This window comes from Anomaloglossus baeobatrachus, chromosome 5 (genome assembly GCF_048569485.1).
Source record: "Anomaloglossus baeobatrachus isolate aAnoBae1 chromosome 5, aAnoBae1.hap1, whole genome shotgun sequence".
Lineage (NCBI taxonomy): Eukaryota > Metazoa > Chordata > Amphibia > Anura > Aromobatidae > Anomaloglossus > Anomaloglossus baeobatrachus.
The window spans coordinates 518,795,494-518,820,131 of record NC_134357.1 but is presented as its reverse complement, the minus strand read 5'-3'; the positions used below and the strand labels follow the sequence as shown (position 1 = coordinate 518,820,131).

The window sequence follows — 24,638 nt, the reverse complement described above, 5'->3', positions numbered from 1 at the left end:
TTCTCCCCACCTCATTGTCACAGGGAAAGTCGTTCCTTCCCCCGTCCTGGGCAGTGATCACGACGGATGCGAGCCTATCAGGGTGGGGAGCGGTGTTTCTCCACCACAGGGCTCAGGGGACGTGGACTCAGGAAGAGTCCACCCTGCAGATCAATGTTCTGGAAATCAGAGCAATCTATCTTGCCCTGCGAGCCTTCCAACAATGGCTGGAAGGCAAGCAGATTCGGATTCAGTCGGACAATTCCACGGCGGTGGCATACATCAACCACCAAGGGGGAACACGCAGTCGCCAAGCTTTTCAAGAAGTCCAGCGGATTTTGACGTGGGTGGAAAGCAGAGCGTCCACCATATCCGCAGTTCACATCCCAGGCGTGGAAAACTGGGAAGCAGACTTTCTCAGTCGCCAGGGCATGGACGCAGGAGAATGGTCCCTTCACCCGGACGTGTTTCAACAGATCTGTTGCCGCTGGGGGACGCCGGACGTCGATCTGATGGCGTCACGGCACAACAACAAGGTCCCAGTTTTCATGGCACGGTCTCACGATCACCGAGCGCTGGCGGCAGACGCCTTGGTTCAGGATTGGTCGCAATTCCGACTCCCCTATGTGTTCCCACCTCTAGCATGTTACCCAGAGTTCTCCGGAAAATCAAGTCCGACTGCCATCGAGCCATACTCGTCGCTCCAGATTGGCCAAGAAGGTCGTGGTACCCGGATCTGTGGCATCTCACGGTAGGCCAACCGTGGACACTACCAAACCGTCCAGATTTGCTGTCTCAAGGGCCGTTTTTCCATCTGAATTCTGCGGCCCTGAACCTGACTGTGTGGCCATTGAGTCCTGGATCCTAGCGGCCTCAGGTTTATCTCATGAAGTTGTTGCCACAATGAGACAGGCTAGAAAACCATCCTCAGCTAAGATCTATCACAGGACGTGGAAGATATTCTTAGCGTGGTGCTTGGCTCAAGGGTTTTCTCCCTGGCCATTTGCATTGCCAATTTTTCTTTCCTTCCTGCAGTCTGGGTTGGAAAAAGGTTTGTCGCTTAGCTCGCTTAAGGGTCAAGTCTCCGCGCTATCCGTATTCTTTCAGAAGCGCTTGGCACGGCTTTCTAAAGTACGCACTTTTCTCCAAGGAGTTTGTCATATCGTTCCTCCTTACAAACGGCCATTGGAACCCTGGGATCTGAACAAGGTTCTCATTGCTCTCCAGAAGCCGCCTTTCGAGCCTTTGAAAGAGGTTTCCCTTTCTCGGCTTTCACAAAAAGTAGTTTTTCTTGTGGCGGTCACGTCTCTTCGAAGAGTGTCCGAGCTAGCGGCGTTATCTTGCAAATCTCCCTTCCTGGTGTTTCACCAAGACAAGGTAGTACTGCGTCCAATTCCGGAGTTTTCTCCCAAGGTGGTTTCTTCCTTTCATCTCAATCAGGATATCACTTTACCATCTTTGTGTCCGCATCCAGTTCACCAATTTGAAAAGGGTTTACATCTGTTGGACCTGGTGAGAGCACTCAGGATTTACATTTCTCGCACGGCGCCTCTACGCCGTTCTGATGTGCTCTTTGTCCTAGTCGCTGGTCAGCATAAGGGATCGCAAGCTTCCAAATCCACCCTTGCGCGGTGGATCAAGGAACCAATTCTTCACACATACCGTTCTGCTGGGCTTCCGATTCCATCTGGACTGAAGGCCCATTCTACCAGAGCCGTGGGTGCGTCCTGGGCATTGCGGCATCAGGCTACGGCTCAGCAAGTGTGCCAGGCGGCTACCTGGTCGAGTCTGCACACGTTTACCAAACACTATCAAGTGCATACCTACGCTTCGGCAGATGCCAGCCTAGGTAGACAGGTCCTTCAGGCGGCGGTGGCCCACCTGTAGGAAGAGGCTGTCTGACAGCCCGTTCATGTGGTATCTTTTTACCCACCCAGGGACTGCTTTTGGACGTCCCACTGTCTGGGTCTCCCAATTAGGAGCGTAAATTCCTTTTCTTCTAGCTCCAATTGGGAGACCCAGCACCCGCCCTATTTGTTCTTAGGGTTTCGTTTTTCGGGTGCACATGTTGTTCATGTTGTTTCTTAAGTTCTCCGATCTTGTTATCGGATTGAATTTGTTTTTGAAACTGTTATTGGCTTTCCTCCTCCTTGCTTTGGTACTAAAACTGAGGAATCCGTACTCCTACGGGAGGGTGTATAGCCAGAAGGGGAGGGGCCTTACACTTTTAAGTGTAGTTCTTTGTGCGGCCTACAGAGGCAGTAGCTATACACCCACTGTCTGGGTCTCCCAATTGGAGCTAGAAGAAAAGGAATTTACGGTAAGTAAACAAAATTCCCTTCTTCTACACTATCAAGGAGTACATTCTTCAGGCATTCCGCAAAAACAGAGGTTCTCCTCTAATAATAATAATTTTATTCATTTATATAGCGCTATTAATTCCATAGCACTTTACATACATTGGCAACACTGTCCCCATTGGGGCTCACAATCTAGAGTCCTTATCTGTATGTCTTTGGAGTGTGGGAGGAAACCGGAGAACCCAGAGGAAACCCATGCAAACACGGGGAGAACATACAAACTCCTTGCAGATGGTGTCCTTGGTGGGATTTGAACCCAGGACCCCAGCGCTGCAAGACTGCAGTGCTAACCACTGAGCCACCGTGCCGCCCAATGGCTCTAATGGCCACTCGATCAGAATTATGCCCGACCTTTCAAGATTCACCCTCCCTCAACACTCAACAATCAAACCACTATTGGACCTTCTACACGAGAGGGGCGTCCCCATCAAATGGGGATTCCCCTTCTAGCTCACGGTGAAGAAGGACCCTCGATCCCTTATCCTGTGTTCCCCAGAGGACTTGCCGGTTTTACATTCTGGCCTGGACCTCCCAAAAGTAACACTCCCACGGTGGCCGGGGGTGCTGGGGGAGCCGCTGAGATGGGCGGTGGTCCCAGATCCGGTCACGGCGAGTCCGCAACGGGTTCCTGCACTGGCGCCCACCAAGCAGGATCGAGTCTGCAGGAGAACAAGACTCGTCCATAATGCCATTTAGACGACGACTAAGCTAATCTCATCTAGGGACTCTATCTCACTTCATTGCGTAGCTTTGCCTCTTATACACTGCTCTATTATGCATTTGTCTGTTGTTTCACCCATAGCAAAGCACCTATATTTTAATATGGGATTCTGAAAACTTTGTATATTGTTATGCCCCAAGGCTCATGGTCCGCTCCACGCATGTTGAACTGTGTACTCCCCCAATAGGTTGGGAGCCCCTGTTTGGCGCTTCGGGACCATCCACACTCCTCTTGGTTAAAAGTTTTTAAGTAGCTCTGTTGACGGAGGCAGTACCTCTGCTTTTTTGTTTCCAAGTTATTCTCTCTTTCCCACCTGTTAACCTCTCTTATTTTTCCTTCCTCCGGCTCTGACCATGGGACCCCACTCCACTTTTCCCACAAAGTACAATCGGGGAAGATGCTATGGCCAACCTAAATATTCAATCGTTTAACGCCCGAAACCTCAACACTCTGAAAAAGTGTGCGCAGATCCTCCAGCAATTCCACCGGCGTAAGGTACGCATCATTTGTTTCCAGGAAACTCATTTTAAATCTAGCAACCCACCAAGAATAACACATAGACACTACACGACATGGCACTTTGCCAATAACCCCCTGGCGCGGTCCAAGGGAGTAGCAATAGCTATACTCAAGTCCCTCACATTTCAAACCCTTAAATGCACTATTGACCCTGAAGCACGATACTTGGTTCTTACGTTAGCGATCGAAGGCCAGCAATTTACATTCATTAACTTATATGTCCCTAATCAGGACCAGGCAAGTTACGGTACATCTGTAGTCTGATCGATTTGATTTCTACATTAGTCGTTGGATAGTGATTCTGTGTGCAAACCTTAATGTCACACTAGATCCAGTTTTAGATAATTCTAAAAAAAAAAGTCACATATCTCATGCGGCAATAAAGTGCATCAAAAATGCTCTATTGCGGTTACAGCTTGTCGATGCATGGAGAGTTCAACATCCGGCAGACAGGGACTATAGTTATTATTCCTCGCCCCACGAGGCGTATAGTAGAATAGATCACATTCTAATTCCACATAGCGCCCTGCATTGGGTCTCTACCACTAACATCGGTAATATTCTGTGGTCAGACCATGCTCCAGTATATTGCACCTTCAAAGTCCCCTCTTTTGCCAAACCTTTTCATTCCTGGAGATTGAATGAGTCGTTGCTTCTTGATCAGACGTGCAAAGCGGAGATTGTTGACGCCGTCTCTGACTTCATCTTGGACCACGAGGCTGACAGTACTGCCTACACAGTGAAATTAGAGGCCTTAAAATGTGTACTCCGGGGGGTATTTATAAAGAATCGAGCCAGGTTGAAGAGAGAGAGAGCCCAGGAACTAACGCTGGCCCTACAGACCATGAGTAAACTGGAGATGCTCCATAAACATGCCGGGCGTTAGGGGTATCAGGGTGGCGGGAGTAGAATACAAAAGTTTGGCTTTCATTGATGACCTATTGGTTTATATCTCCAGCTCTCTCGCCTCCCTGCTACCCCTGATGTCTGTTGTCCAGCGATTCGGGAATTGGTCCAATTTTAAACTCAACTTGGATAAATCTGATACCTTGGGCATAGCCCTCCCCCAACAGGTAATAGGGCTGGTGTAATTGACTTTCCCCTTTCACTGGCCACCCAACAAGGCTATAGGGAGGGTATTTACATACTCACATTCTGTCTGACCTCGCAAGAATGTTCAAGCTAAACTTCCATCCGTTGTTGGCAAGGCTCGAGGGGTGCTTGACAGCCTGGCATAGGACAGAATTTTCCTGGTTCGGTAGAATTAGTATCCTCAAGATGACGGTTCTTCCCAGGCTGCTATACTTCCTACAGACCATCCCGTTGTATGTTCCCGCCCTCTTTTGGACTAAGACGCAGCGTGCCTTTAGGGGCTTTCTGTGTGCTTCTAAGAAGTACTGACTCTACCGAAAATGGCCGGCGGAACTGGATTACTTGATTGTAGACGCTACTACTTTGCGACAGCACATGCTAGACTGTTAGACTTAATTCATTGCCAGGCCTCCAAGTTGTGGGTGCAGTTAGCCTTTGATATGTGTCCCTTATTGGTAGTCATGATCCCATGGACTTGGCCCTTCCTTGCTTGGAAAAACATCTCCTTATCCTTTTCGGTTAAACAACAAACTTTACAAATTATTAACACTCCATCGGTTAGAGGAGTTCTGGTGGACCCTAACGGGCCTCTACAGCCTCTGGTGGACGCCCCTCATTTTCCGCCGGGTATCTCTATACGCTTGTGTGCATAGGTGGCTCCAAAAGATACCCTTCTCCCTTTGCAGTCGATCATAGGGAACCTAGATGAAGCCACGCCTGGTGAAACACGCGTCAAGGCTCCACCCACCGCCACCTGCTTTGCCTGCTAGTACTCCTCCATCAAGTCTCAAGGTAATGTTCTTTCAACATGTTAATTTGCTGACATGCCTTTGGCCCGTACAGGGAGAAAACACTTGGGTGACTGTAATCAGTTAATCATTTATTATATAACCCTTTCACCCTTTGGCTAATGGGATTCCACATTGACACTTTTGTGTCTAGCAGTCTTATGACATCATCAGGTGGTGTTTGTGCAACTCTGTGTCCGGCGATATTGTCATCTTGGTCGCCGTCACTGTCTGTCCTTGTTCACAATTATTATAATAAATTATTTTGTATTTCACCAAGTACCTGTTTTGGTCTTTTCTTTGCCAGTGGCCCTCTTTACCATCTTGCTTAATTGTGGATTGGTCACTGGGATGTCTGTCTGTCTGTCTGTCTTGCTCGAAAATGACGTCATTACAGTGACAACCGTCGCCACAGCGCGTGCGCTAAAGAGCCTGCGGCCAACGGCTCAGCTAAGTGAACAGCACGAACTACGGCGTGACAGGACAACGCCCGACACCCACACAGAGCCCCGACTCCCCGGTGAGTGCTGCGCCCACGGAAGCCCACACCGGGAACCCAGCCAACGCATACCCTTGCATTGCTGGGATCGTGCCGGGAGCCGGCGTACTCTGGTAACCATGGTACACATCGGGTAACTAAGCAAAGGGATTTGCATAGTTACCCGATTGTGTACCATGGTTACCAGCGTAACTTGGCTCCACCCCCCCGCACTCCACCCTCCGCATGTATACACTGAACAAACACACACAAACACGAATAGTCACCTGTCCCCATCCATGCACTGCACTCACCCCGACACTACCGCCCCCATCATCATCCCCGCACACACGCAGGCACTACCGCACACATCATCATCCCCACACACACGCAGGCACTACCTGAGTGAAGTCTCCGGTGACAGTGCGGCTCACTTCAGTTGCTGCGTGGAGCTGAGACAGAGTGGTTGTGTTCTGCGGCGCTCCCTGTCAGCTTCATGTAGCAGAGCTGAAAGCGTCGTGTGGATTACTTCGGACCTGGATGGGTGTTTGGGGATTAATAAAGTGGTAAATGAATTTTTTTTTTTGTCTTTTATTCCAAATAAAGGATTTTTCGTTGTGTGTGTTTATTTACTCTCACAGGTTAATCATGGAAGGTATCTCAGGGAGACGCCTGCCATAATTAACATAGGACTTAGTGGCAGCTATAAACTGCCATTTAACGCCTTATTACCCCAATTACCACCGCACCAGGGCAATTCGAGATGAGCCAGGTAGAGTACCAGGACTGTCGCATCTAATGGATGCGGCAATTCCAGGCGGCTGCTGGCTGATATTGCTAGGGTGGTGGGCTCCGCATAACGTGGGGCTCCCCATCCTGACAATACCAGCCTTCAGCCGTGTGGCTTTATCTTGGCTGGTATCAACATTGGGGGGGACCGCAGGTTTTTTTTTTGTTTTTGTTTTTTTAATTATTTATTTATTGTACCGCACGATATACAGTCATATGAAAAAGTTTGGGTACCCCTATTAATGTTAACCTTTTTTCTTTATAACAATTTTGGTTTTTGCAACAGCTATTTCAGTTTCATGTATCTAATAACTGCTGGACTGAGTAATATTTCTGGATTGAAATGAGGTTTATTGTACTAACAGAAAATGTGCAATCTGCATTTAAACAAAATTTGACCGGTGCAAAAGTATGGGCACCCTTATCTATTTCTTGATTTGAACACTCCTAACTACGTTTTACTGACTTACTAAACCACTAAATTGGTTTTGTAACCTCATTGAGCTTTGAACTTCATAGGCAGGTGTATCCAGTCATGAGAAAAGGTATTTAAGGTGGCCACTTGCAAGTTGTTCTCCTATTTGAATATCCTATGAAGAGTGGCATCATGGGCTCCTCAAAACAACTCTCAAATGACCTGAAAACAAAGATTATTCAACATAGTTGTTCAGGGGAAGGATACAAAAAGTTGTCTCAGAGATTTAAACTGTCAGTTTCCACTGTGAGGAACATAGTAAGGAAATGGAAGAACACAGGTACAGTTCTTGTTAAGCCCAGAAGTGGCAGGCCAAAAAAATATCAGAAAGGCAGAGAAGAAGAATGGTGAGAACAGTCAAGGACAATCCGCAGACCACCTCCAAAGACCTGCAGCATCATCTTGCTGCAGATGGTGTCAATGTGCACGGTCAACAATACAGCGCACGTTGTACAAGGAGAAGCTGTATGGGTGAGTGATGCGAAAGAAGCCGTTTCTGCAAGCAAGGTCCTGTGGACTGATGAAACAAAGATTGTGTTGTTTGGTCATACAAAAAGGCGTTATGCATGGAGGCAAAAAAACACAGCATTCCAAGAAAAGCACTTGCTACCCACAGTAAAATTTGGTGGAGGTTCCATCATGCTTTGGGGCTGTGTGGCCAATGTCGGCACCGGAATCTTGTTAAAGTTGAGGGTCGCATGGATTCAACTCAGTATCAGCAGATTCTTGACAATAGTGTGCAAGAATCAGTGACGAAGTTGAAGTTACGCAGGGGATGGATATTTCACCAAGACAATGATCCAAAACACCGCTCCAAATCTACTCAGGAATTCATGCAGAGGAACAATTACAATGTTTTGGAATGGCCATCCCAGTCCCCAGACCTGAATATCATTGAAAATCTGTGGGATGATTTGAAGCATGCTGTCCATGCTCGGCGACCATCAAACTTAACTGAAGTGGAATTGTTTTGTAAACCGGAATGGTCAAATATACCTTCATCCAGGAACTCATTAAAAGCTACAGGAAGCGACTAGAGGCTGTTATTTTTGCAAAAGGAGGATCACTTTTATGTTGAGGTGCCCATACTTTTGCACCTGTCAAATTTTGTTTAAATGCAGATTGCACATTTTCTGTTAGTACAATAAACCTCATTTGAATCTAGGACTATTACTTAGTCCATAAGTTATTAGATATATGAAACTGAAATAGCTGTTGCAAAAACCCAAATTGTTATAAAGAATAAAGGTTAACATTAATAGGGGTGCCCAAAATGTTCATATGACTGTAAACCCGCCCACCGGCGGCTGTGATTGGTTGCAGTGAGACAGCTGTCACTCATCGTGGGGGCGTGTCTGACTGCAACCAATCATAGGCGCCGGTGGGCGGGGGAAGCAGGGAATATGAGATTGAATAATGAGGAGCCGGTATTTTCAAAAGCAGGAGAAGCTGCTAGGGCAGTGTGACAGCTGTGCAACGCCGCACCAGTGATCGGTGCATATGAGAGAGGGGCGGGAGAGAGAGGGGAGGAGAGAGAGGGGGAGGTAGAGGGAGGGGAGGGGGGTGGAGAGAGGGGGAAGAGGGGGGGGGGGAGACCAGGAGTGATTTTAAACGATTTAGATCGTTCTGCTGAACATGCTGAGCATGTGCAGTAGAACGTGACGGGATCCATCAGCGGATTCCGCCACTTTGTCTATGGGGGCGGATTCCGCCGCAATGCACTATCATTAGACACCTTGACGGATTCTAACGGAATTGATAGAACTGCATCCGCAACTCGGCCTCAGTACGGGTCTCAAATGCAGTCTGCAGCTTTTCAAATATGGTGGCTACAGAGGACCGGTCCCCCCGACCCAGGTCTCCGCCTCTTGCTCAGCCGCGCCGGTTAGCTGCCCCAGCACTAGCGCTGCACGTTGCTTATCAGTCAGGGGGTACAGTTCTAGTAGTGGACTAAGTTTCTTCCGGAAAACCTGCAAGGCATCAGGTTTCCCGTCGTACTGCGGTAGCCAGGCAGCTCCGGGCACATAGGGCAAAGAGAACTGCATCACCTGAGCGAGAGTTGGGGCCGCGGCGCCCCCCGCCAGCGCGGCCGGGACCTGGGCAGGCCCATTCCCATCTACAGGTGCTCCCGCGGCTGCGTCCGCCTCTCTTCCAGCGGCTCCGTCGGGCGCAGACATCTTGTTTCCGTCCCCCTTTGTCTCTTTCCGGCTCCTCCTCTACAGGGGCGGGGTTTTGGCCTTCGCGCCTCGACTACTCGAGGAGATGCTCGAACGGGAATTCTTCGCGCCCAAGATGACGGCTTCACAAATTTTTCGGCCGGACACCTCCGGCGGTCACATAAGGCGCACTTCCACCAGTTGGTAGAACGGTAGGATCCTGTTCGTGACGCCAAGTTGTTGCGGGCGGCGGAGGGGACGCTGCGCTCTCCCACTGCTCGGGTCCGGCTGCTGCTGCCGCTACTCTGTGGTGGCTCGAGCGGTGGGCCGGATCCCGGGGACTCGAGCGGCGTTCCTCGCCCGTGAGTGAAAAGGGTGGGGATTGATTGTGGGGATTTGGTTATTGTCCGTGACGCCACCCACGGTTGTGGTGAAGTTGGTGACACCGCTGCTCTGGACGGGGATCCCGGGAGCGGTGACAGAGAGCAGCTTTGATGTTAGTTCTCCCCTCCGTGGGTAGGGGGTTGGTTGTCCCGGGGCCCGGTGATGGGGTAGGAGTGGATGGCAGGCGGGTTACGGGGCCTGGTGAGGTGCTGGGTCGCAGGGGCAGCGCTGTGCCACACGGCACGGTGGTACTCACTCAGCCAATGATGAGGACACAGTTCTCGGTAAAACACACGGCTGGATGGACGGGTCCCACAGACGGCTGCGGTGTTGTTTCTCCCGGCAGGTTGATGGTGACTGCCTTTCCCTGCACCTATGTACGGTAAATGGTTCCAATGGGTTCCCACCGGTAACCCGCTCCCCAGCTGGGATATGGGCCGGAGGAGCCTCTTTTGCCCGCAGGCTCTGGCCCTGGGAACGGTAGCCTTGGCGGTGGCTGTGTTTCCCCCTCACGGTTGGACTGTTGCCTTCTGTCGGGACTTGGCTGCTGGGAAAGCCAGGAGGTTCCCTTCGCTGACGGATTTGGCAAATTCACGGTTACTCCTAGCCTTGCCGGGGTCCGTAAGCCCCTGCCAGATGGTGCTGACTTTTCTTTGTGTACCGGTCCGGTACCGCCGGGCCACCGCCCGTCCACGGTCCTTACGGTAGACTCCGATAGGCCACTCCTGCAGACGGTCACCACCGTCTGCAAACCTTGCTGTACCGCCGGGGCCACACACCTGGACGCTGTCAGTTAGTTGCTCCACTACCACTTTCCTTCCTTCCACTTTCACCTCCAAAACTAATCTGTCTGCTTTTCCCGCCTCCAGGACTGTGAACTCCTCGGTGGGCAGGGCCAACCGCCTGGCCCACCCCCCTGGTGTGACCGGGAGTGTGGGGTGTGGTGGTGTTGTTCTCTGTGGCCCCTGGCTTGTCCAGGGCGCCACAAGAACTCCTCTCATCCGCGCCTTCAGGGGCAGGGCCTCTTATGGCCACCGCCCCCACTTAGGCTAGCTTCACATCAGCGGTATTCTGCCGGTCGGCAGAAAAACGCAAACTGCATGTTGCCGGATCCGTTGTCTGCTCAATGCAATGTCAATGGACTAGCGGCAACATGCGTTTGCATCCGTTTTCATGCTGCAGTGTCTGGATCCTGTGAGTTACAGTTTTTTACCATGTTTCAAAAACGCAACATGTAGCGTTTTTTGCCTCCGACCTAAAACTGCAGCTCACCAGATCCTGTACATTGCAGCACTAGCTTCAATGTTTTTCAATGGGCGACGGATCTAGTTTTCACATTTGCGGTAGTATGCGGCTGGAAGGATACTTTTTGCCATACAAAACATAGCCTGAAGCATTCTCATTCTTTTCTCATTGTCTTCTATTCTCTTCTCATTCTCTTCTCATTGCCTTCTCTTCTCATTTTCTTCTCATTCTCTTCTCTGCTCTTCTCATTCTCTTCTCTCTCTCCGCACAAACACCGGCACTACAGCCCCCAGCATCACCGCACACACACAGGGACTACCTCAGTGACGTCCCCGCTGACAGCGCGACTCCCTTCAGTTGCTGCATGGAGCTCCCGGGAGCGGCGGTGTTCTACTGCCGCTCCTGTCAGCTTCATGTAGCAAAGCTGATAGCGCCGCGGGACCTCTGTGGAGGTCTACGTCGGACCTGGAGGTGTATTTGGGGATTTTTATTAAAATGGTGAAAGAGGTTGTTTTTTTGTCTTTTATTCCAAATAAAGTATTTTTCGGGTGTATGTGTTTATTTACTTTCACTTACAGGTTAATCATAAGGAGTGTCTCATAGACGCCTGCCATGATTAACCCCTTATTACCTCGATTGCCACCGCACCAGGGCAATTCGGGATGAGCCGGGTAGAGTTCCGGGACTGTCGCATATAATGGATGCGGCAATTCCGGACGGCTGCTGGCTGACATTTTTAGGCTGGGAGGCTCCCCATAACGTGGAGCTCCCCATCCTGAGAATACTAGCCTTCAGCCTTGTGGCTTTACCGTGGCTGGTATAAAAATTAGGGGAACCGCACATCGTTTTTTTTATAATTATTTATTTATTTTACTGCAAGATATAGCCCCGCCCACTGGCGGCTGTGATTGGTTGCAGTGAGACAGCTGTCACTCAGCGTGGTGGCGTGTCTCACTGCAACCAATCATAGGCGCCGGTGGGCGGGGAAAGCAGTGAATACGAGATTGAATAATGGGCGGCCGTCATTTTTAAATCAGAAAATGCCGCCAGAAGAGTGTCACAGCCGTGCAGCGCCGTGCAGGTGATCAGTTAGTGGGTGAGAGTGAGTCAGTGACACACTCACTCACACTCACACACACTCCCTCTCACACACACTCCCTCTCACACACACTCACTCTCACACTCAAGGGTGCTCTACACACTGCGTCATCGCTAGCTATTTCGTTAGCGATGTGACACACCAGATCTCAGATGCGATCTGTCGAGATCGCACATAGGTCTGTTTAATAGCGCCGGTCACATGTGCGACCTCGGTAGATTGCATCAGCGATCTGGCGTGTCACATCGCTAATGAGATCGCTAGTGATGTTGCAGCGTGTAAAGCAGCCTTGAGTGTGAGAGTAAGTGTGTGTGAATGTGTGTGAGTGTCACTGACTCATTCACTCACTCTCACCCACTCACCGATCACCTGCGCGGCGCTGCACGGCTGTGACACTCTTCTGGCGGCTTTTCCTGATTTAAAAATAACGGCCGCCCATTATTCAATCTCGTATTCACTGCTTTCCCCGCCCACCGGCGCCTATGATTGGTTGCAGTCAGACACGCCACCACGCTGAGGGACAGCTGTCTCACTGCAACCAATCACAGCCGCCAGTGGGCGGGGCTATATCTTGCAGTAAAATAAATAAATAATTATAAAAAAACTACGTGCAGTCCCCCCCAATTTTTATACCAGCCAGGGTAAAGCGACACGGCTGAAGGCTGATATTCTCAGGATGGGGAGCTCCACGTTATGGGGAGCCCCCCAGCCTAAAAATGTCAGCCAGCAGCCGCCCGGAATTGCCGCATCCATTATATGCGACAGTCCCGGGACTCTCCCCGGCTCATCCAGAATTGCCCTGGTGCGGTGGCAATCGAGGTAATAAGGAGTTAATCATGTCAGGCGTCTACCCGAGATACCTTCCATGATTAACCTGTAAGTTAAAGAAAATAAAGACATACACACAAAAATCCTGTATGTGAAATAAATGACAAAAAACCCCCACCCTCTTTCACCACTTTATTCAAGTTCCCAAATACCCCTCCTGGTCCGACGTAATCCACAGAGGTCCCACGTCGCATCCAGCTCTGCTTGATGAGAAGCTAACAGAGAGCGGTCACATACCACGACCGCTGTCTGTGAGCTCCCCGCAGCAATTGAAGTGAGTTGCGCTGTCAGCGGTGACATCACTCAGGTTACCCGCGGCCACAGATCTCAGCTGGAGAATTTCAGCTGTGGCCGCGGGTAACCTCAGTAACCGCATCGCTGTTAACGCACATCACTTCAGTCACTCAGGGTAAACCTTCACCGGTGACCGAAAATCAGCCCATGACACACAGGCAGAGCCGCGGTATGATAATGAAGTCGGGTGAAGTTCATCCGACTTCATTCTGATCGTGCGGCTCTGTCTGTGTCTGCTGTCAGCGGCCATTCAGCTCTGCTACATGGCTTTGTCTGTGTCTGCTGTCAGCGGTCATGTAGCAGACCTTAATGGCAGATGACATAGATTCTGAGAATAAAAACGGATCCGTCAAAACTAAGCAAAAAAACAGCACCCAAACGCAAGTGATTGCTCCGTTATTATGCTGGATCCGGTATACGGATCCAGTTAAAAAACGTTCAGGTTACTTGCGGTGGCATGCGTTGTTCTTCAAAAAAAAAGGATCCAGTGATATGCAGTTTGCGTATTTTTGCCTTAAGGCAAAAAAACGCTGATGTGAAGCTAGCCTGACTTTCAGCCTCCGTCTGCCGCACTTTTTGGCACAGCGACGGGCGGGCCCTGTTCTTCAGCCCCACCCCCGGAGGTTGCACTAGCTTCTTCTTACCTCCCGGGGCTGGACAGAACTTTGCGCCGAAGCGCAGCAGGCACACCCATGATGACCCTGCTTGTCTTTGTCCCTTGCTGCCATCTTTCTACTACACTTATATGCAGCAGCGGCCATCTTCCTGTTCTTAAGCCACACTCGGGCGGCACACCACCTCGTCTTCACCCTGCGAGCAGGTCCAGGACATGGAGGCTCATCCTGCCAACTACGCCAGTTGTTAGATGGGCAACCGGGTGCTCCAGCAGTCGAAGTGGACATTGTCTTCTGGCTGTAGCGCAGCCCTGGGTTAGTGTCCTGAACCTCAGTCGCTGATCTAATAAAGGGGAAGGGGTGCTGGGACTTGTAGTGCGGGACACACTCTTTAAAGCTTTAAGCCAGGACAAGTTCTTGTTCCTTCTGGGCCCTCTCACAGCTACCAACTGCAGCAGGCCCCAGTGTTCCAAAACAGCACACAGAGTCTCTATCCTTCATAACCATAACTGAACAGTTTCACATCCAACTTCTGATCAAGCCAGCGGCAGGCACATTTTTCAACAATTACAGGGGACATCATCTTTATTACACATAACCTTCCCGACGTCCGCTCCATTACTGTACTTTACTGCGGCCGTTGCCGTTAGCAACCGGAGCTACTTTCAATTTACCGGCCAGCCACTTCCCTGGTACTCGGACCTCCGAGTGCCTCATCCCCTCTCTCACTTTCATTTGTCGGCCAGAGTTATCTAGTCCACACTGGGGTCTGTCTCCCACTCACAGGGATAGCTATAGCCATGACGGGGGTCCCTGGGGCTGGCACTCTTCTGACCCGGTACGTCAGGACCAACTCCAACTGAGGAGCCCACTGACCTTCAGCCTGGAGAGGGGGTTCATTGGGTATACGCTTGGGGGGCAGCCATCATCAGCCGTGTGGACTTCACCCTTTTGGGACGTGGTTCGGTCAGGCCACCTCTCACCAGGGCCCCACGTATCTGGTACCGGGATATGACCCTGAGGGTCTCAAATTCTTCTCATAGGGGCTTCACCTCACACCTCCCAGAGGTGTGGTATCTCTCTGCTACTCTGGGGGCTCTCCTGCACTTCCTTCTGTCTCCCTACCCAGTGCTCCATTCAGTAACCCCTTCCTGCCTAGCAGCACCAGGGATGTGGCTGAGCACACTGTGACCATCTTGTAGCCATTTACCATAAGGCTATGTGCGCACGTTGCGTAATTGCATGCAGTTCCGCTGCGATCTGCACCGCAGTGTAACTGCATGCGTCCTGCGTCCCCAGCACAATCTATGGAGATTGTGCAGCAGATGTGCGCACGTGGCGTATTAGAGCACAGCGCTTCGGCTGCTGCCCAAAGCGCGCGTTCTAAGAAGTGACATGTCACTTCTTTCGTGCGCTCTGCATGAAGTCCCTGCTCTGTCTATGGGAGGGGCTACATGCAGAGCGCATGAAATCGGCTTTTGTTTCTGCAGAGATTTGAAGCGCACGTGTGCTGTTCAAATCGCTGCAGAAATTTCTGCAGGGACAGTACGCAACGCAACATGCGCACATAGCACAGCTCCGCTTATCATACATGGTACACATACAGCGGTTGGACAAAATAATGGAAACACCTAGAAAAATCAACAAAAGTTAGGTTAATATGGTGTAGGTACACCTTTTGCTGCGATTACAGCCTCAATTCTCTGAGGTATGGATTCATACAAGGTGTGAATTGTTTCCAAAGGAATTTTAGCCCATTCTGCAGTTAAAACACCCTCCAGTTCTTTGAGTAACGATGGTGGCGGAAATCGAGGTCTAACTTGAATCTCTAAAATCGACCATAAATGCTCAATAATGTTGAGGTCTGGGGATTGTGGGGGCCAGATGAGAAGCTCAACTGTATGATGAGATGCTCAAGCTGTATGAATTGGTGCATTATCATCCTGAAAGATGGCGTTCTCCTCCGGGAACAGTGCTTGAACCATGGGATGCACTTGGTCACACAAAATGCCTAAATAATCTCGGCTGTTAATTCTTCCATGAAGGGATATCATTGGCCCGGCGGATCTCCACGAAATAGCACCCCAGATCATCACAGAACCTCCACCATATTTTACGGTTGGGAGAAGGCAGTCTGGATGGAATGCTTCTTTCGGCTGTCTCCAAACGTACACTCGGCCGGAGGTCGGAAAAAGGGTAAACGATGCACCGTCTGAGAATATCACGTTTCCACTGCTCGAGGGACCAATTCTGGAGGTTTCTACACCACTCTAAACGCTTGGACACATTTGTCATTGAGAGCAGCGCTTTTCTAATTGCAGCTCTTCCATTGAATCCAGATTTGTGCAGCTCCCGACGAACAGTTTTCGTGGAAACTGGGTTCTGTAGGTGTTCATTGAGCTCAGCAGTGATTTTCGGAGCTGTGGTCTTGCGATGCTCTCTCAGAATTCGCTTTAGAGTGCGACGGTCTCTCTCAGTCAACTTCGACTTTCGGCCGGACCTGTGCTTTCCTGCGGACGTTTTTCCTTCTCTTCCAAATGCAGTCATTACTTTGGAGACAGTACCTCTTGACACGCCAAGCATTTGGGCACTTTCTGTTACACTAGCGCCTGCCATACGAGCACCGATAATTTGGCCTCTTTGAAAATCCAAGAGGTCTGCCATTGGTATTAGGTTCTCATCAATGTTCTTACAATTCAGCAAAACAAACAGTTAATTTACATACACATATCACATAACACGAATAATCAACTATAAAACATTCACATATGTCACGGTTTGCATGTGCATAACATGTTTGAAGATTATGATGCCAAAACGTTAGGTGTTACCATTATTTTGTCCAACCCCTGTATATCTCTGCTTCTTACACGTCATACACACGCGGCTCTGCTCCGTACACACGCGGCTCCGCTCCACACAGGTCAACTCTGCTCCGTACAAGTCATGTACGCACGGCTCCGCTCTGCACACGTCACACACATGGCTCCGCTCTCCACACATCACACACATGGTTCCACTCTGCATACGTCGTACACGCACTGCTCTGCACACGTCATACACACATGGCTCTGCTACACCCACACTGTAAATCCCTCCTGACCCCACACACAACCTTCACCTCATCCAGTCCTGCATACACTGAGGAGCTGACCATGTGACCCCTGACTCCTCCCCTCCATGTGACATCATCACAGGTCCTGTAAGCACAGAGCAGCCATATATCCAGTGTGCGGCTCTGCAGGAGGAAGTATGTGGAGATTCCCCATTACTGGGCGCATTAAGCCCCTCAGAGCTGCGCTCACACTCCAGGAGACAGAACGTGTTCCCGTCTGTGCGGCTCTATCAGGAGATCTGTCTGTATGGGATTAGATTGGGTCACTTGCCTCCTGACACCGCTCGCTGCTCTGTTAGACTATATACGCACGCTGTCACAAAAACTGCACCCAAAATGCAACCAAAACTGCACCTTATCCCAGTGAGCCTGGAAATGTAGAAAAAAACCCTCTTGTAATGATTCTGTGTTTTTGGTGCGTTTGTTAATTCTGAATTTGATGTGTTTTTTTGTGTGAAAAAATAGTGATGGGTGAACTGGACTGTGAAGTCAGACCCCCGTGGGTTCAAAGGCACCCGCAGGGGTTGGATATTCGGGAAATAAGAAAAAAAAAAGTAAAGTTAAAAGAAAAACTAACGCGTTTTAAATATTGCGTCATTTGCGCGGCTGTACACTGCTCCAGCAGCCGCTCATTCTTCTTCCTGGGCCGCTCATTAGGCTGATGCATATTCACTGCTTCCCCCGCCCACTAGCATCTGTGATTGGTTGCAGTCAGACGGCGCCCCCAGCCTGTGTGAAAGCCTGTCTGATCCTTCCAATCACAGACCTGGTCTGCGAGTCTATAGCATACAGTAAAAATAAATACATTTAAAAAATAGCCGCACCAGTGATTGGTGAGTGTGAAGCGCTTGCTCCTACCCCCTTTGCGCTGGATTCTGGTCCCCATATATTACATGGGGACAGTTATCCGGCCAGATACCGGGGATCAACGGGGATTGATCTGCCAGTCCTCCGAAACACAGGGACAAAACACAAAAATAATTGGCATGCTGAATCTTCAAAAACTCAGCCAAAAAAAGAAGCTCTGTGCGCACAGCAAAATAGAAATCTCATAGGCTTTGCTGGGGAAGGAAATACATGCATTTTGGTGCATCTTTGTGACCACAAAATGTCATAAAAGATGCAGTAAAAGATGCAATGTGCGGATATAGCCTTAACCTGTGTTCACGCTCCGTTTTTATTCACTTTTCCTTGCATATTTTAATCAATCTGCAAGGGAAGACATACAGTATCTCTGCAAAGTCTATGAGAAACATGAAGTGATATGTAAACTACAGATTTTTTCCTTACAGATTTGGTGCAAAAAAACCTACACCAAACAATTGACTTGTCAATTGTTTCTGCGTTTTTTTCCAGCGTTTCTCGTATTACATAAAAAAGGCATAAAAACATAAAACCGCTGCAAAAAATGTGTTTTTTTTCTACCGCGGTTTTCCTACCAAGAGATGCAGTTTTGGGTGCAGAAAATGTGCAACATTGGAATATACCCTTACTTTCTCCATTATGCCCATCGCTGCTCCCCCTTGGTAAGTATGGCTCTCACGGAATTACATTTTAAATTACGTGGCATTTATGGCTCTGTCAGCCAGGAAGGTTTCCGGCCCCTGCTGTACAGTCTCCATTATGGCCGTTGCACACTCCATGTTGTCACTATCAGGAGATATTAATGTTCTATCATTATCTGTTACTGACGGCCCCAGTTCTGCCGTCCGATCTCTGCGGAGGTTCCCGAAATGTTATAACTTTATATCTAGTTTTTATAAGGGCAGGGAACCTGTAGAAAAAAAGCGCATAGGGTCTTACCCTGATAACAGGGGGTATAATGAAGAGTAATCCTACTCACCGATTAGGGTTGTGAAAGGCACAACTCCTGTAACCGCATATATATGGATCAATGGCAGCAGTACCCCGAATGGCAGATAACAGAGAGAGATAGTGAAGAGGGGCTTTAGAAAACCGCGCCAGAGATCCCAGATGTAAGCTTGGATCAATGTATTTTTTATTTCGGCATAGGTCTACGCGTTTCAGGAGTCTCAGCTCCCTTCCTCAGGACCAGCAAGCACAAGATACATCAAATCTACAGAGTCACATGTATACAGACTGTATATACCCAGTGGAACATCAAAGAACCGCCCTCAAAAAGAAAAAAATCGGCGGGAAAAACTTCACTCCCTGCATAGTATGACGTGGTCCAGTGAAAAACCAAAGAAATTGAACTGTGTCAACAGCAACAGTATCTTTGTTAGAAAGATTAAATGACCAATGCAATTAAAAAAAGTTAAAAATAAAATTCATGAACCAAATAACTGCGTCATTGATGAAAAAAAATACATACATATATATGTGTTTATTGTGTCAAAGATAGTCTCAGAAACCATCCCGCAGTAAGAGGGTATAGAACCCACACCTAACCATGGACATAAATCTTCATGCAGAACATGAAACCTAAAGCAGTCAGTCCACACAGCCAATACGATGTGCGGTGAAACTTCGTGAACAAGATAAGGTGAAGAAACCCATAGTGGAAAAGAAAAAAATGCTACAAAAATTATATATATATCTATAGGAATAAAAGTGGAATGATTCTTTTTAATATTAAAAATATAAGAAAATTTCTTACCAAAAAATCTCATGAAAAAAATCCTTAAAGAACAAAGTGTGTCTAACATAATTAAAGTAACTGCATAATGAGCGCAAGATAAGCGCAATATATAAAACCAAAAAAAACCTGCATACATATAAATATGCACCCTAAAAATTCTTAGATAAAAAACCTTATAAGTGTAGTCTACCCATATATAAACGGGCTAACTGGACAGAACCAAGGGGTTTCAACGGCCCAAAAATCGAGCCATAGATAAGTGCATCTACCTGTATGAAATAACCATGATAACACTGTAAGGAAAGTGTAGTGAAAATGAAACACCCGTAAAGGGAAACGACATAGGTGCAAAAAGAAGATAGGGGTGACGAGAGTTCAGAAGCGTGGGAAAAAACAAAGTGCGCATGCGTGCGATCAAAGGCAAGATAGGGGTGACGAGAGTTCAGAAGCGTGGGAATAAAACAAAGTGCGCATGCGTACGATCAAAGGCAAGGAGCCGGTGCAATGAATGAGCCAATATACTGGAGATAGGGTGAACAGAGTTCAAGCGTGAGAGAAAAAAAGGAATGGGGAAATTGGATCCATGATAGAACAGAAACATAAGTGAAAATGAATTCAGATATAAAGTGAATATACACATATATATCTATGTTAGAAACATGATAGCAGATTCCTATAATTTCTCCACCATAGTTTTTAGAGATACTTTAACTCAAATAATTAGATAAGGACAAAGAGACAGAAATGAGAGTATATTGTATCAAAAAAATTTTTTTTAATAATATTCGTCAAAATATTTTTATAAAAACACTTTTTTATTTCAAATTGCCTTTTTTACCCAGGGCCCGGGGCACACAGCCCAGCATTGCTTGCTTTCTCACGCCAAGGGGGGAAAAAAGAAAAAATCCTATAGAGGAACCAGGGCTGGTACCAGGATCCAGCAAAAAAGAAAGGAAAAACATACAGTAAAAGACAACATGATGGGCATTTTCAATCTCTCCAGTTATACCTTATCTAACATAGAAATCAGTGTACTTAGAAAAGGGTTGTCCTTTTGTCCTACGAAGTCCGCTAATGATTTTGATTTATATCTTGATTTCCAAAGGTTCATTAGGAAACTGACATTGACTCGTCATTTCCAAATTAATAAATACAATCCCCCTAATGAGAACGTTGTACAGGACAGTTTCCAGCACACTGATCTGAGATTAAAATCAGTTTTTTATTCTCTTCAAAGTAAGGGACACCACATTAAGACTTTCAATGATTTGGTTTTAGAGGATTTCAAGAAGCTGCAGAATAAGGTATCTCCCCCAAAAATCAACCTCACTAGAGAAGAGAGATGCGCTCTAGTTAAACTGAAAAATAACACTTCTCTTATTATTAAAAATGCCGACAAGGGGGGAGGGATTGTAATACAGGACAGGGGTGCATATATCCAAGAGGCCTTAAGAAATCTATCCAACCCTTTCCATTATGAGGTTACTGACATTGCTGCATACAACCAGTCTGTCCTAGAGTACCGTGCCCTGATACAGAGGGCCATTGCTCTAGGGGTTCTAAATAAACATGAGAGCAAATTCCTGGAAGTGAAAAATCCGAGGGTAGCATTTTATTATCATTTACCCAAGATACATAAATGCCTCCATAATCCCCCAGGCAGACCCATCATATCAGGGATCGGGTCCTTGACTGAGAATCTGGCCGCATACATAGATCAGATCATGAGACCACATGTTATTAATCTCAGGAGTTACCTGAGGGATTCCACACATTTGATTAATACTATTAAAGATGTGAGTTGGATGGACACTTACTGTTTTGTCACACTTGATATTGCAGCTCTGTATACTAACATCCTACATGAATTGGGGTTGGAATGTTTCAGGCAGTTCCTAGAAGTCGATGAAAGATTGCCTATTCCACAAAAAAACTTTTTGCTGGAAGGTATGAGGTTCATTCTGAGGAATAACTTTTTTACGTTCCAAGATGTATTGTACCATCAACGCTGTGGCACAGCGATGGGCTCGAGGGCTGCACCTATTTTCGCTAATTTATTCATGGGTCTGTTTGAATTGTCACACATTTATTCCTCCAAGCTTTTTAGACATGTCATCGTGTACAAAAGGTACATCGATGACCTGTTCTTTATATGGGATGATTCAGATAACAACCTGCATGACTTCTTGAAATGCATAGTAAACAATGAGTGGGGTTTGACATTCACACCCACTATAGAAAAAGGATCCATTGATTTCCTGGATCTTACCATTGCACACGACAAAGGGACTATTTATACTAAAACCTTTTTTAAAAAGGTCGATAGCAATGGGTACATCGATTTCACTAGTAGCCACTATAATAAATGGCTTACCAATGTGCCCAGGAATCAATTCCAGAGAGTTAGGAGGAATTGCACCCTTGATAGAGACTACAAGGAACAGGCTATGGTCCTCAAGGAGAGGTTTCTAGATAAGAAATACCCCCCAGCGTTAATCAAGAAAGCATACCAGGTGAACAAGGATCTGAGCCAGATAGAACTAACTACACGGAGCGTTGCTTCTGGGATTAGAGATGATCCCAAATCTGGGAATAACTTCTCCTCTCACTTTCTAACCACTTACAGCAGGGATGGTGATTTTATTAAGAACATCATCCGTAGGCATTGGAATGTTCTTCGGAATGATCCCTACCTTAGGGGAGTTCTGCCTACTACTCCGGGGATTATTTATCGGAGAGCGCCCACATTAAAAAACATATTAGCCCCAAGCAGATTAAAAGAGGAACTTCCTACCACTGTCTCCTATAAACCCATAGGGGTATACAGATGTGATGCAAAGAAGTGTTTATGCTGTAATGACATACAACATGGTAGGTTACATTTTGGCCTCAACCCAGGAGGGGTGGAATTTACCATTAAAAGTCACCTTACCTGCCAGTCAGATTACGTGGTTTATCTTATAGAATGCGAGTGTGACAGGAGATATGTGGGCAGGACGATACAGCCGCTTCACAATCGTATTAATTCACATAGACATAACATTAAGATTGGGTTCATGTTGCATGGTCTTTCCAGGCATATTAATTTACAACATAAGAAGGCTACCAGGATTAAAGTGACCCCAATAGAGCATATTCCTCCATATGTCCATAACCGCATGGAGGTTCTCAACAAAAAAGAAACCTTTTGGATATACAAGCTTGATACTCTCAAGCCAAGGGGTCTTAACGAAATTACGGATATATTTCATGAGTAGTTTTAGGTATCATCACATTATATTTAATTTTATTTTTTATCTTATGGCTAAATTTTTTATATTGAGTTTTATTATCATATATTATTAATGTACTTTTTATTCATATATTTATTTGTCACCGTCTATGCTATGTAATTGTTTTATTCCATTGCCTATGAGGTCACTCATTTTTAAGTAGTGTTATTTTACATATGTTTTATCTATATATTTAAATTGTTTTGTAATCATGTATAGTCAGAGGCTAGTATTTTTATCCAGATGGATAATGATTATCATCTGGTAGACTTTTTTCCAATTGTTCAGCAAGAAAAATTTTTTAAAAATTTTTCTTAATTAGACGGGATCTCCCTTTTGTTCCGTCATATATAGATATATATGTGTATATTCACTTTATATCTGAATTCATTTTCACTTATGTTTCTGTTCTATCATGGATCCAATTTCCCCATTCCTTTTTTTCTCTCACGCTTGAACTCTGTTCCCCTATCTCCAGTATATTGGCTCATTCATTGCACCGGCTCCTTGCCTTTGATCGTACGCATGCGCACTTTGTTTTATTCCCACGCTTCTGAACTCTCGTCACCCCTATCTTGCCTTTGATCGCACGCATGCGCACTTTGTTTTTTCCCACGCTTCTGATCTCTCGTCACCCCTATCTTCTTTTTGCACCTATGTCGTTTCCCTTTACGGGTGTATCATTTTCACTACACTTTCCTTACAGTGTTATCATGGTTATTTCATACAGGTAGATGCACTTATCTATGGCTCGATTTTTGGGCCGTTGAAACCCCTTGGTTCTGTCCAGTTAGCCCGTTTATATATGGGTAGACTACACTTATAAGGTTTTTTATCTAAGAATTTTTAGGGTGCATATTTATATGTATGCAGGTTTTTTTTGGTTTTATATATTGCGCTTATCTTGCGCTCATTATGCAGTTACTTTAATTATGTTAGACACACTTTGTTCTTTAGGGATTTTTTTCATGAGATTTTTTGGTAAGAAATTTTCTTATATTTTTAATATTAAAAAGAATCATTCCACTTTTATTCCTATAGATATATATATAATTTTTGTAGCATTTTTTTCTTTTCCACTATGGGTTTCTTCACCTTATCTTGTTCACGAAGTTTCACCGCACATCGTATTGGCTGTGTGGACTGACTGCTTCAGGTTTCATGTTCTGCATGAAGATTTATGTCCATGGTTAGGTGTGGGTTCTATACCCTCTTACTGCGGGATGGTTTCTGAGACTATCTTTGACACAATAAACACATATATATGTATGTATTTTTTTTCATCAATGACGCAGTTATTTGGTTCATGAATTTTATTTTTAACTTTTTTTAATTGCATTGGTCATTTAATCTTTCTAACAAAGATACTGTTGCTGTTGACACAGTTCAATTTCTTTGGTTTTTCACTGGACCACGTCATACTATGCAGGGAGTGAAGTTTTTCCCGCCGATTTTTTTTCTTTTTGAGGGCGGTTCTTTGATGTTCCACTGGGTATATACAGTCTGTATACATGTGACTCTGTAGATTTGATGTATCTTGTGCTTGCTGGTCCTGAGGAAGGGAGCTGAGACTCCTGAAACGCGTAGACCTATGCCGAAATAAAAAATACATTGATCCAAGCTTACATCTGGGATCTCTGGCGCGGTTTTCTAAAGCCCCTCTTCACTATCTCTCTCTGTTATCTAGTTTTTATGAAATTTTAATGAATTCAGATATTTTAGTTTTCCCTTTAGTTTATTTGTTCGGTGTTTTTGGTGCTGGATTGTAGATGTCCTGTGATAAATCTCTGTGTGATTATAATTGGATTGTGTGTTATACCGGGGGCAG

The 24,638-nt window shown here is 46.8% G+C and overlaps 1 protein-coding gene across 1 annotated transcript in view; it reads left to right on the top strand.

The window, feature by feature from the left end:
* Positions 1 to 24,638, top strand: part of LOC142312872 (uncharacterized) — a 284,606-nt gene that overhangs the window by 129,652 nt on the left and 130,316 nt on the right. Inside the window, exon 13 of the mRNA XM_075351857.1 lies at positions 20,562 to 22,791. Coding sequence (XP_075207972.1) covers positions 20,562 to 22,791 — 2,230 coding nt within the window. The remainder of the gene's footprint in view (positions 1 to 20,561; positions 22,792 to 24,638) is intronic.